At 42.1% G+C, this 14,134-nt stretch overlaps 1 protein-coding gene across 5 annotated transcripts in view; it reads right to left on the bottom strand.

Moving 5' to 3' along the window:
- Positions 1-882: 882 nt before the first annotated feature.
- The window catches only part of PATJ (PATJ crumbs cell polarity complex component), a 385,928-nt gene continuing 372,676 nt past the window's right edge, over positions 883-14,134 (bottom strand). For 4 of the 5 annotated variants that reach the window (XM_006147509.3, XM_006147510.3, XM_006147514.3 and 1 more), the window contains 3 exons: positions 10,482-10,588; positions 6,653-6,776; positions 883-2,858 (listed from right to left, as the gene is read on the bottom strand). In XM_006147509.3, coding sequence (XP_006147571.1) covers positions 2,712-2,858; positions 6,653-6,776; positions 10,482-10,588 — 378 coding nt within the window. In that variant the 3' untranslated portion in view covers positions 883-2,711. The remainder of the gene's footprint in view (positions 2,859-6,652; positions 6,777-10,481; positions 10,589-14,134) is intronic. The other variant, XM_006147511.3, reaches the window with a different exon arrangement.

Genomic DNA, 14,134 nt, shown 5'->3' with positions numbered 1-14,134 from the left:
AGAAAAAAACCCCTTATATATTATACAGGCATTGGCTAGAATTCTCAGCTCTTAACCACCACACCACCTGCCGACCCCTAGATCCCAGATTTTAATAGGATGCTGGAAAACTCAATTATAAGTTGGTTTTTTTTTTTGGCCTGCAGGACATAAAAAAAAAAAAAAAACCCTAAAGATAAAATAAAATCGGATGCAGATATCAAACTTTTCCATATATAATACGACTCCATTTGCTCCTTAGGCAACTACATTTATTCAGAATCCTTGGAAACATACATCAAACATTAAATAGGTTTTTTTTTTTTTTAATTCCATGAGTGAGAGACACAGAGAGACAGCGAGACAGCACCCCTGACAGGGTCTTTTGCCATGACCCACACCCAGCCTCAGCCAACCCAGATCATAAGCAAATACGTACCTGGAGTACTCAGGGAGGTCTCCAGACACGAACCAGTAACCCTCTCATGTACACCTGCCTTACAGAGGAATCACGTCTTATCACTGCCCCAGCGACTGGACCCTCAGCAGTTTCATTTTTCCTGGTTTACTTTCCTCTCATGATAACTCCTATTACTGACATCATTCCTGTCTTTAAATGGCACAGATGATGAAGCTAAAACAATACATGTTGTTATAAGAAAATGATTTTTTGAAAAATTCCCATCTTCCTATCCTCTTAGCTTCTCAGTGATTTCTGAGGCAAGCAAATCTTTTCGGCAAGGTAATTACGTGTCAGTCATGGTAGCAAAGACAGAGCCAGCTCTGAGAAGAACTAATGCTGTCAATTTACTACAAGAAGCAGAACACGACACAATTCCTTATCAATAGACTTTTAGTAGCACGAGCTAAAAAGACAATGTATAAAGAGACACAACCATGATATATTATTTCAAAATGTGTATTTAATGGCCATTCCATCAAAATCAAGCAGAATCACATTTCGAAAGTATTACAGGTATATGTCATTTTAAGGTGCATTTTCAAGTTTTACTTGCGCTTGGTTTCTTCTGGGCTGCCTGAGGTTTTCTTGCAGATATAATCGACACAGAACATTCTGAGGCTGGTAGCTTCTCATACATTGAAAGACGAGACCCTAACAACACTGCAGGTCCTCAATACATGAGAAATCGCAAAAGCCATGTAACATTGCAGAAAACTTAATATCAGTCCGGAAAGACGTTTTCAACATAAAATTTAGGCACTCTATACTTTGGAATAGCTACAAAATATTCCAACAAGAGTTAATGCACTTTGTGATTACGTCTACTCAAAGATAATTCTCAGTTAAGATCTATGCTTGTTAAATAACATATTACATTAGAGCCCATCGAATTTTTGATAATTACTGTGAATCATTTGCAGCATTGTGTTGTAGTTAAATAGTGTTGACTACGACTACTATTGACCCTGGTACTCATCCTTCATTGTCCTTTGTTTGTTTGTTTTTAAATATAGAGGACCCTATAATCTTCATTATTTAAGCATCTTCCCCTTTTCTTGCCAATATGCAAGAATGCCCGTAATTGAATCCAGAGTTGTTCTTTTATTCCTGCTATAGCTGCTGTCTTAGCATGCCAAACCTTGCCAATGGAAGGCTCCCTGGAGACCAGCAACAGGAGCTAAACATGTTCATCACCGTTCCGAGGCTTCGTTCTGCCTGTCGCTCACAAGTGTTGTGGCTAAGCAGGCTGTCCACCTAGGTTCCTGCATTCTGTGCTCCTGGACTGACTGGTGTGGAGGTACGGGGAAGGACAGTCACACTGGTCACTTTACTTTGTACAAGACCAAAGCCCGCCAAGCCTCGTTGGACTTGAGGCAAAACGTCCTGATCTCTGCAATGTGGTTCTGAGATGCTACCTCATCTGAAGACTGAAGGGGAGACAGGAATGATACCTCCCTACTCAGACACCATTAACTCCAGATGAACTTCCTGAACTTGAACATGATTTGACATTGTTAGAGTTTAGAACATGGGCGTTAACTGTTCCTGCAGAGAGCAAGGTGCATGTGCTCCGCGATATGCATTTATGGAGCTGAGAAAACACTTAGAAAGCCTTTTTGAATTTTTACATTATAGTCAGTAACTCATCTCATCAAAATCACCAATGGCTGACTGATAAAGATCCATGCAGAGAAATGGATTGGAGGCTTACCTAACTAAATCGTACAGAAGAGAGCATGGTCATTTCCCACAGGAGAGCCTTGGCGATCACAGGTAAGTGAATGAGATTGCTAATGTTTTCTGGCTTACTCGAAGAGACAATTGGCCTAAGCAAACCATGGGTGGATGACAAGCTGCTCAACATTCGTTTCTGTTCATCGAATGGGATCTGAAGCTGGTGTGAAGCTCAGTATGTGCAGGGAGAGAAGGGGACAGGGGTGAGAGGCTGACAACTCCAGTTTTGTCAAATATAATCAGAAATGGTTGCTACTAGTTGGCAAACATCAATGTTAAGTGCAAAATAGATTAAGACTCATTCAAGCTGTGGAGCATGACCTCATCGAGAGGTGACAGAAGCTGGGAAACACTGGGGAGATGATCGTGGACTTGAAAATTCACGTGAAGCCTTGGCCACCTTTCCTGAGCGAGCGTGTGGGGTGGTCAGAATGAAGGTGAACCTTAGGTGAATCCTGGCTGCTTTCCATCCCCACCCAGAACTTCATCTTCCTATGACATGCTAAACATCTATCTTGAGATCAGGTCCCATGGCTCATGACAGTACCGTTAGGGCTACAGTCCCTCTCTGGTGTTTCAGAATGGCAACAGCTTGCTCATGAGTAACACCTTCCAGCGGCTCACCATTAACAGCTAAAATCTGATCGCCACGCTTTAATCGGCCGTCATCTGCAGCTGCTCCCTACAAACGAGAAACATTTCGCTTTAATCCAGGGCGACGCAGTTTATGTTACATTAATATTAACACCTCTAACTTGTGGCTGGTGTGCATAGTTAAAGAGTAAATTTAAAAATGACAAATTGAAGATTTTTTAGGCCATCTTTAAAATGATGAAAAATACAGGCCACATTGTTTGAATAATAATAGTTGAATAGTAACCCCAATTATCTATCATCTAAGTAACAGACTAGCAGAGACGTATGACACTCCCATTTCCTTTAATACCAGTAGAGCTTTGCTTCAATATTCAGTATTAAATGGAATCGGATGTCATATTATGTCATATTCATGTAAAATAAAAATATGGCAGGTAGAACTGAACTGATGTCATTCTTATTGCCAATATCAGCATGACACATGGTTTACATTGCATTATGAAGCCTTCGGCACTGTGATCTATCAAAAATAGGGGTAGCCTTTAAATGGGTGAATCGTATGGAATGTGATTTACAACTCACAAACCCCATTTTCTAAGTGTATAAATCTACAAAGTGTAGCATCTTGAATATTCTGTAATATCAGATTCGAAAGCTCCAGCTTTATCTTTGATCATTTAAATAGATTTCTAAATGACTACTTACATACTCACTTATGCATGGAATCTCAAAACAGCACAAAGCAAGTGAAATTTGTTTTTTTTTTTTTTCATTCTAAAGCTGAGTCTTTAAAAATGCTACATTCTGAGAAATGCTTTGAATTGGTAAAGGAAGAAAACGGCTAGAAAATGATTTGCAGGACGGTCCCTTCAAAGCCAGAGCCAGGAATTTTTTTTCTCGCTAGGAGGTGGACCGACTGCAGAAAGGAAAGCCCACAGCACTCGCCTTGACTGTCGCAGTCAGAGGCCACACCACGATGCTCGCAGGGGCCCGAGACTGTCCACCTGCAGTGCAAAGGTGCTGGGGTGCTGGGGAGATTGTCTAGAATTTCTAGACTGAAAAGGCTGGAATTCCTATATGAATAGGTAGCAAAGAATATTCAAAACAAGGTCTTTACTAGAGAGAAATATCGAAATTAAATAACTTGTGGGGCCAGTAGATAGTGCGGTGGTTAAGGTGCTGGACTCCCACATGGCTGAGCATGGTTCAAGGTCCAGATCTGGCAGCTTAAAAATCCTGCCAGGCATGTGTGCGTTCATGTCCCAAATCCCGAGAATGGAGAGGAAGGGATTGTGGCATGGTTGTCGCCCTGCAGGGTGATTCCTCACTTTCTCTTTCACTGTCTCTGTCTCTCTCCAGTGAGAGCATGCACCTTATGGCAAAACAAACAAAACCCTAAAAAAAAAAAAAAAAACTCTGACAAGCAATCTCATGTTCCAGATTTCATATGTTCTAAAATACTCCTCCCTAAATTTTCAGAGTTATTGAAGTTTTCAGGCTCATCTCTTGTTAGCTGAAAGTAAAATTCAATTTGGACCGAGGTCGAAAGACCTTAGAAGCCAACCAGCCCTCTCTGGACTGCCTGATTCTTCAGTGAGCTAGTGATTGCGAGCATTCTGGAGGGGCCTTTGAAGGCAAAGGCAGGCCAGCAGGGCTTGCTAAATGTGGAGCTAACCTGGCAGTCTTTCCACTGTCCTCACCCAGATAGCAGGCTCTTTGAAAAACAAAGTATAACAATGTTCCCAAGAGAATAATTGCCACAGCTACTTGAGGTATTCAGTGTGTCTCAGAAGAAGGAGGGTCCGTATATGGTTTATGTACCCTAGGGATTATCGGGCTGGGCATCACAGCTGTCCAATGTGGTCAAAAGCAAATGACATAAAGGTTTTTGCCATAGGGTACATGTGCTTGGGGTGGGGTTGTGTGTGGGGGGGGATGGCCAAGCTGCAATCCCTTTTCCTCCATTTTCTTCCCAGGATTTTGAGCATGCCCAAGCACGCACACACACTGAGTGCAATTCTCAAGCCATCAGGTCTGGGACTTGAACTGTGGTTGACCATGTGAAAATCCAGTGCCTTAACTACCATGCCACCCGCTGGCCCATGACATAAGGGTCTTATGTCAGGTCCCGGGCAGCCCAGTTAGCATAAGAGCTACACAGGCAAAAGCGAGTTTGGGTTTAATGTCTAGTATGGCTTCCTATACAATAGGCAGAGGCAGAAACTATCTTACTTCTTTTCCTAAAGGCCTTTACTTCTTCAGGAAAATAAACCAGTGGGAGGCAACTGGATCAGTTCATAAATGATTATAATAAAAACTGATGAAGACAAAAGTTGTAATATCAGTATTTAGTACTGGGGCCAGCAGATGGCGTAGCAGTTACATGGCCAACTGTGGTTTGAGTCCCAGACCTGGTGGCTTGAAACTCATGCCAGCTGTGTCTGTGTGTGTGCCCAAGATCCAGGAGGAGAAGGGATAGTGGTGTGGTCATCCCCCTGGAGGGTGATTTTTCACTTTCCCTCTCACTTCCCTCTCTCTCCCCCCACCTTCCAGCACATGTGCCTTAAGGCAAAGGTCTTTGAAAAAATACTAAATACTGGGGGCCGGCAGGCGGCATGGTCATTAAGGGTGCTTAACCACCTTCAAGATGTATAAAAAAATTAAATTCCAATGTAAAAAAATCACAATAAACTTAAAAATAATTATGAGCCATTTAGAGGCAGGAGTAGAAATGACACCATGACCATTGTACTAATTAGATAGGTTAGGTTGAAAGTAATATTTATTTATTTACTTAAAAATATTTACTCATTTATTTATTTATCTGTTGTGATTTTCAGGCTGCTGGGTCTGGGACTTGAACCACACTAGGCCATGTTGGAGTCCAGTGCTTTAATCACTATGCTACCTGCCGGCCCCAAAAGTAATATTTAATTACTTTTAAAAAGTATTATTTATTTGATTTCTTTTTTATTATAATAATAATTATTTATTTCAACCAGAGAGAGAGAGGAAAAGTGAGAAAGCAAGTCACTGGGTCCAGGACTCGAACTATGGTCAGCCATGTGGAAGTCTAGCATCTTAACCACCACGCCACCTGCCAGCCCCCAGTAATATTTAATTCCTGAAAATACTTTATTACCTAATCTTAGTTTAACCTACCAGGCTGATCCTGCTAGTACTTGGTAGAATAGAGAAAAAGAGAAAATGCAGAAGTGTCCTCAGCCTTTTTTTTTTTTTTTTTGTCCTCAGGTTTTTATGAATGCTTCCATGGATCCAAGGCTTGTACAAAGCTGCCTCAGCCCTCTGGTGTCTATCATCTTTTCTTTTTTTTTTTTTTTTTAAGATTTACATTATTTATTTAATTCCATGTGTCAACATTATTTTTTAATTTGACCAGAGAGAGAGAGAGAAAAAGGGAAGGTGAGAAAGCTGACCCCAGGCTCAGGCCTCGAACCGTGGTCAGCCATGTGGGAGTCCAGCGCCCTTAACCACCACACCACCCGCCACCCCCTATCATCTTTTCTTAAAGGAGAAAGCCTAATCGTTCTAGCTGGGAACAGAATTTCAAAGGCTAGCTTCCCGGGAGTGTGACCCTGCTTCCTGTACTGAGTTACTGAAAGAAGACATTCTTGAGAATCTGTATCTATAGTCTGTCATAGAGTCTGAAGAAAATGACACTTTTTGTGACTTCACTATTTAACTCTTCTTTTGTTACTCAATATGGGAATTTCCTGTGAGATTCCAAAATGAGCATACATGAACACATCCAGGTTTAACCCAAAAAGAAACCAAAGCAAAGCACTTTAAAAAAAAAAAAATCTCACCTAAGTTTGATTAAAACAAACAAAAAAAGTACAGTAAAAAGGAAAAAAATACCTTTGCAAATATAGTCTTGACATAAATTGGCAGGTCTCCATGGGGACTTCCATAACCCCCTACAATACTAAACCCCAAGCCTTCAGAGCCTTTCTCCAAAGTAATAATCTTAGGTGGAGGTGTTCTGAAAACACAATGCATGCTGTTTAAGTCGAGGGTAAATATTGACAGGGAATTTCATTTTCATGGAAGAACACAGCTATGAGAGAGACTTTCATACTGAGAAACTATGAAGGTCGGGTTTATCAAATCAAATTCTCAGAGAACAATCTAGAAGTTATTTTACAATTTCCCATGTCATGCCAACTAATCACCAATGTTCTTGATGTTTTAGGGGTTTCCTTTTAGAATCTAATTAAACATAAAGTCATGATGCTGAAATTGTTAAAGCACCTTTCAGTTTACACGTTGAAGCAGCTTGATTTTCAGCTTGTTTACTCCATACCATTATTTCTCGATGTATTTCCTGGTTGTTCACAGCAGCAGCCACAGTAATTGCAGGTGGTCTATGCCATATCTGTTATTAACTGTTTTGAAAGCTACTCTGTTTATTTCAATTTTTTTAAAATTCAATTAAGAAAAAAAAAACAGGCAAAAAAATTCAATTTAACCTTCTCTAAAGTACACTCCTCAGTTCGACTGTGCCCCATGTCAAGCTTACTGTTTCAAGTTGAAGGAAGCTAGCTGGCTATACATGGGGGGACTGTGCATCGAGACAGAGGTAGCGTGTAATGCTAGCGCAGAGGGAGGTGGCTGGTCTTCAGGTGGACCCTTCCCATAACAGGAATAAGAGCCAACAGCTCAGAAACGTGCTCCTTTTCTGCCTGAATACCCCAGCCAGGTCTGCCCTCCGCTCCCACCTGGGTGTGAGTCCTTCCTCACACCCGCCTCCCCAGGATGCTCTCCTGACACCCTCGGGGGAATGAGCCACATCCCTCTCTGTGATCCCTCAGCTCTCGGTCCAGATTCCCACCTGGCACTGACTGTTGCATATCGTAATTACTTCATCTTTCTCCTCTACCAGACCACGAACTCCCCGTGTGTCAGTCAGCTGAGTATTCCCAGCTCCATGCACTGTGCTCATCACAAACTCAGAATCATGACTGTGAAAACGAGAACTGAGATCCAGGAGAGAAGAGCAAACAGCGCCGTAAAGCAAAATGGACAAAGAATCTGCTTCGAATGTTTACTTTAGATTTTCGGAGCTTCGTCCAGTGTGGAAGTCTTCTCTCTCAGAAACAACATTACCTATGTGGGTTCAAGTAATCCAGTGTAAGCTTAGCAGGTGCCAATTTCTTATCCCCAAAGGCTACTGTCTTGAGGAGAAAAACCTAGAGGAACACTGGCATCCCAGACCATCTCGTCTTGTTCGTGGTGGGGTTCATATTTGTACACCTGCAGTGTCACCTGTTTTGTGGCAACATGCATGTCTGAGAGGCAGAGTCACCCGGGATAAATTCAGCTGTTTGTGCATTTGGAACGATTTGCAGAATGGGGATACAGCTGACCTTCGAATGTGCTGTTCTGTCTGATTAGAATATTCTCTCTCCCCTTCCTCTATTTTGCCTGGCTTATTTTAGGCTTGATTTTCAGTGGGTTTGCACTACACCAGCTACTTGCTGTGTTTCCTGGTTGTATACAGCAGGTTCCCATGGTAACTGCTGGTGGTCTATGCCATATGCCTTGTTACCTGTTCTGAAAGTTATTCTGCTTAGTCTTTGAAAACTCAACTTAACCTTCTCCAAAGTCCACTCCCTAATTCAGTTATGCCCCATGTCTCTGATTTCACAGGATCCTCTCTCATTGAACTTAGTTCCCCTCCACTTCTTTAGTAACCATGGGTCTGTTTTTCCAACTCTAGAAGTTTCTAGAGACCTGGGCAATACCTTTCCTTATGTTGCTAAGTTTGACTTCTTAAGTTTGACCTTAGAAAGATGCTCAATAAATATCTGTTGAAATAATGAATTATCCCTGATGGCAGGACAGTAATGACATGTTTTTTTTTTTTTTTAAGAATTATTTTATTTAACTTTCTTTATTTCTTTATTTTAAGTGGACCAGAGAGGGATAGAGTAGGTGGGGAGGAGTGAGAAAGCAAGCCACCAGGTTCTGGGAATCAAACTGGTTAGATGTGGGAGTCCAGCATCCTTGACCACCATGCCAACTGCTGGCCCCAGTAATGGCATCTTGAATAAGGCTCTACTTTTTCCTACTTTGTGGCTTTATAAGTTATCTCAACAATGGCTCAGTGGCCAGACATCAACTTGATTCATCTCTGCGCTCTCAAATACAGCCCCATTCCCAAGGGTATTGAGATGGGACCCTCCATGTCCAAAGCCACTGTTTTAGAGCTAGCCCCTGGGACCACCAAATCATTAGAGGCCTTCAAAATTGTGGGGATTTACACTTGGAAATGTGTTATGGGGAGGGAAGGTACAGCTCTAGTCCTCAAGTTGCAACATCAGATAGGGTTTGCCTCCCTTTATCTCACGATGTCATAACATTTTCAACCAATTAGGGTTTTTTTTTTGTTTTTTTGAGAAGTTTTTGTTATAGAGCTTGTGAGCTTGCCAGAAAGACAGAGGCAGACAGAAAGACAGAAAAGCAAGAAATCACCCCCCCAGGAAGGATGGCCATGCCGCAATCCCTTTTCCTCCATTCTCCTCTTGGGATTTTGGATATATACTAATAAAAGGATTTCCAGATGTTAGGATTATAAGTGATTTGGAGATCTTATATGCTAGTCGTTCCCAGCCTGCCACAAGCTGGGGAATGGCAGCAAAGAAATCAAGATGAAAGAGGTCCTTGTATTTCTAGAGCCACGTCAAAGGATGCTCGAGATACACTAGGTTTAGAAAGGTCACAATTGTTTTTTTCCCCAAAAGGGCCATTGTAATTTGAAAATGTTAGACTTCACTATTTTTGTCATATTTTAATGGTATGTATTTATTACTTGTATAATCAGAAAAAAGTAGATTCTTATTTCATAGTCTTTCCTCAAGAAAAAACAAACTTGAAGATACCATTTAAGTGGATGAACTAAATGGCAGTGATCGCAAGATTCTTCAAATGAGCTATCTATTGGGCTGTCAGAAAAATCATGACATGTTTTTCTATGCAAAAGTGCATCATAAGTTTTCTGATGACCCAACAGATCAGTCAACAAACATTTATTGAGCACCTACTAGTGGCCAGTGATGGAAGTACCGAGAGAAATAATTTCCCGTGGCATTTCTCAAAGTAAGGACTTCTGTCTCATCGGTAGCAGAATCACACTGGGGAGCTTGCTGAAATCAGGTTTCTGGAATCCACTATAGACCACCTAGTCAGAAACTCTAACCATGGGGCCTGGAGAATTAGCATCGTTGAACATGTTCTTTAGATTACTCTTCTGCATATTCTAGTTTCAGAAAGTCTACCTTAAAGAACAACTTTAAATGGGACTACTTCTAATGAAACATGCCAGCAAGTACAAATTCAATTTCAGAACACTATTTTAGCTTTCACAATCAAAGAAACATAGCTCCTTGCATGATATAGCAGGGTGCTCCTGGACTACAAGTCTGTGTTTCATAAGGAAGAAAGCATAGGCACCAAGCCAAAGTGACCCCAGGCTCGGTGGGTACAGGCTCAGAAATAACAGTCTTGAAGAACTCACTCATTAGGGCTAATTCTTATGAGAAATTAGGAAGGTGCCTTCTTGGAGGTTTTCTAAGAGCTGGAAAAAGTAACGTGCACTATCCCCTCCTCTCCGTTAGAGTTACACTGGAAACATGCTCATGAGCTGGGCGCATGAACTTAATAGGCCCTCCACACCCAGAATACTCACTCTGTATCTTCCAGCTGGTGTTCGGCAGTCGAGGAGCCAAGGTAGCAGCCTGTGGACATGTTTTCAAGCTGAGATGCGATGGCATTTATATTGGTATCTGCTACAACCTGGGGGGAAAGTTAGGAGATATTTTCTTATAAGGCAGAGGAGAATTAGAGATACCATGCTAGATCCAGTCGTCAGTCTTCAATCCTTGTGTTGTTCAATCTATACCATTTGACAAAATATATTTTCCTCTCTCTTAGACTATTTTTTAAAATAATGCTTTATTTATTTAATCCCATTTGTCATTATTATTTTTTAATTTGACCAGACAGAGAAAGAGAGAGCAAGAGAAAGGAAAAGAGAGAAAGCAAGCTGCCAGGTCCTACCAGGTCTGGGACTCAAAACAAGGTCGGCCATGTGGGAATCCAATGCCTTTAACCACCATGCCACCTGCTGGCCCCTCTTGGACTATTTTCATTTGGCTCCCAGGACACCCTATTTTGCTAGTTTTTTTTTTTTCTACTTTCTAAATATAAATTTCTAATTTTCTAACCGTAGGGTTAACTATCATGTCACCTGCTGGCCCCTGCCCTGGAGGTTCTTTTTTTCTAAGAATTAGTTAATTTTTAATATAATTATTTTATTTAACCTTTTATTTATCAATTTATTTATTTATTTATTTAAGTTTGACCAGAGAGGGACAGAGACAGAGAGAGAGAGGTGAAGTGAGAGTGAGAAAGTTAGCCGCCAGGTCGGGGACGTGAACCATGGTCAGCCATGTGGGAGTCCAGCGCCCCAACCACCATGCCACCTGCTGGCCCCAAATTAATTAATTTTAATTTGACCAGAGAGGGTTAGAGTGAGAACGAGAGACCGCGAGTGAGCACATGCAAGAGAGAAAGCAAGCTGCCAGGTCTGGGACTCAAACTACAGTTGGCCATGTGGGAGTCCAGCGCCCTTAACCACCACACCACCTGCCAGCCCAACCCTTGCGGTACTTATCTTTTTCCTCTGAACAGAGTTAACTCATCTCATCTAAATTTAACTACCATCCAGGTGAGATGTCCTGGCTGTATCTCCAGCTCTGCCTCTCACCTCGCTCCTGCTCCTTCTGTCTAGTCACTAACAGGACATCTCTTGTGGGATGTCTAGCAGGTATCTCAAACCTGACAAAACCAAACCCTCTGATCAACAGTCTTGCTTCTCCGTCATAATATTCCTTGCTTGGTTTGACTGCAGTTTCAGAATGGGCCGACAGAGGGCGCAGCTGCCTAAATTGCTGAATTTCACTACATCTGTTAAGTACAGGCCTTTCCAGCTGGCTCAGATCCCATTTGGGAGAAGATTCTTCTCCTAGGGGGAGACACTGTTATGTGCAAGTTACAACACCGTCTAGGAGCACTATCCCTTGAAGAATAATTGAATGAGCCGGGCTATTTAGGATAAACGACTTAAGGAGCAAATGACAGATACTCCCTGACGACCGATGTTAGTTCTCTGACTGGCGGCTCTCTGCTCTGACACGGGCAGGTGTTGGGAAAGTTAACTCTGCACGCAGTCTTGGTCGTCCTACCCACTCTTATTGCATAGCTTCACCTTTACAAGCCTGCTCTTCCCCAGCTTCATCCCACCACCCTGCCCCATGCTCCATGACCCATGCTTCCTGGGTTTTCTCCTGCTGCTGGGTCAGCCTTTGCCATTCATTTGCTACTTCACTCACCACACATCTTCCTGGCTTTAAATTCCAACAATCCCAGCTTCATCTGCTATAACCAATCACCAACTTGAGATTTGCAGTGTTTTTTTTTTTTTTTTGAATGTTTATTATAGGGCATGTGCTCTTGCCAGAGAGACAAAGAAAGAGAGAGACAAAGAGAGAGTGAGAAAGCACTCATTTCTTTTCCTCCATTCTCCTCTCAGGATTTTGGACATGCACACACATATGCACCATCTGGCATGTTTTTCAAGCTGCTGGGTCTGGGACTCAAACTGCACAGTCAGTTATGTGGGATCCAGTCACTTTAACCACCATGCCACCAGCTGCCCTATCTGAATCTGAATATTTCAAAGGTTTATCAAAATTAACACAACAAAATCCCTACTATTGATCTAACAATCCAATCAATTCATTTTTGTTTTACTCATTTTTAAAAAAGATTTATTTATTTAATTCCATTTGTTATTATTATTATTTTTAAATTTGATCAGAGAGAGAGAGAGAGAGAGAAAGGAAAAGCTAGAAAGCAAGCCGCCAGGTCTGGGACTCGAACTGCAGTCAGCCCTGTGAGAATCCAGTGCCTTTTACCACTATGCCATCTGCCGGTCCCATTTTCCTCATTTTAATAAATTGTACCTCTGGCTGCCCAGGTAGAAATCCAGTAGGTGTAATATTGAAAATACTTGAGGGGCCAGCAGGTGGTATGGTGGTTAAGGCACTGGACTCCCACATAGCTGCCTGTGGTTTGAGGTGAGGACCTGGTGGCTTGCTTCCTCACTTTCCCTCTCTCTCTCTGGTGAGCACACATTTCCAATAGCAAATTAAAAAAATAAAACAATAATAAATAAAATTGAAAAATTCTTTTTCTTTCTTTCTTTTTTTTTTTTTGGAGAGGTTTTTGCTACAGGGCGCGTGCGCTTGCCAGACAGACAGAGAGAGACATAGAGACAGAAAGCGAGAAATCACCCCCCGGGGGGATGGTCACGCCTCAATCCCTTCTCCTCCATTCTCCTCTCGGGATCTTGGGCACGCATGCACAAGCGCCCGGCGTGAGTTTTAAGCCACCGGGTCCGGGACACGAACCGCAGTTGACTATGTGGGAGTCCAGTGACATAGCCATTACGCTAACTGCTGGTTCCCAAAATTGAATAATTCTTAAAAAAAAAAAAGAAAAAAGAAAAGAAAAGCTTGATTACTGGCTGGTGTCTGTGCAACTGGCAAGGATGCTAAACATGCTCACTCTGAATGTGACCTTGACGCCTCGCACTCTCACCTGCCATATACCACGTTCTCTAGATTCCGCTTCCCAAATCTTCTCATCTAGAGGTGACCACACTAATTCAACCCATCAGCGAGTCCTCCTACCCCACTTTTTTTTAGGTTTTTACCATAGGGCATGCGTGCTTAATGGGGAGGGAGGGAGGGAGGGAGGGAGAGAAAGTGACAAATCACCCCCTTGGGGGATGGCCATGCTGCAATCCCTTCTCTATTTTCCTCTTGGGATTTTGGGCACACATATACACATAGTGTGATTTTTCAAGCTGCTGGATCCAGGACTCAAACTGTGGTCAGCATGTTAAGAGTCCAACACTTAAACCACCATGCTACCTACTGGCCCCTCAAGTGCCTTTTAATGGGAATCTCCAGTATCCTCTTATCTCTCTCACCCATGGCAGCCAGTTATCTTTTTAAATATAAAATAGTTAAGGGCATTCCCCTGCTTAAAACCTTTCAACCTATGCTTCTTGGCCTGTTGGCTAAGATCAAGTGTAAAACCTTTCAGGCATTTCCCTTTGTACTTGGAATAAAAGTCAGACTTCCTAATTAGCCCAAAAAAGGCCCTACCCTAGCTTAGTCCTCTAATCTCATCTATCTGTTTTTTTTCTACCTCATTTTTTTTTTTTTTCTTTTTGGGGAGGTTTTTGCTTTAGGGCCACTGTTCTCGCCAGAC

This window comes from Tupaia chinensis, unplaced genomic scaffold (genome assembly GCF_000334495.1).
Source record: "Tupaia chinensis unplaced genomic scaffold, TupChi_1.0 Scaffold000215_1, whole genome shotgun sequence".
NCBI lineage: Eukaryota > Metazoa > Chordata > Mammalia > Scandentia > Tupaiidae > Tupaia > Tupaia belangeri.
This window is presented reverse-complemented; position numbering and strand designations above follow the sequence as displayed.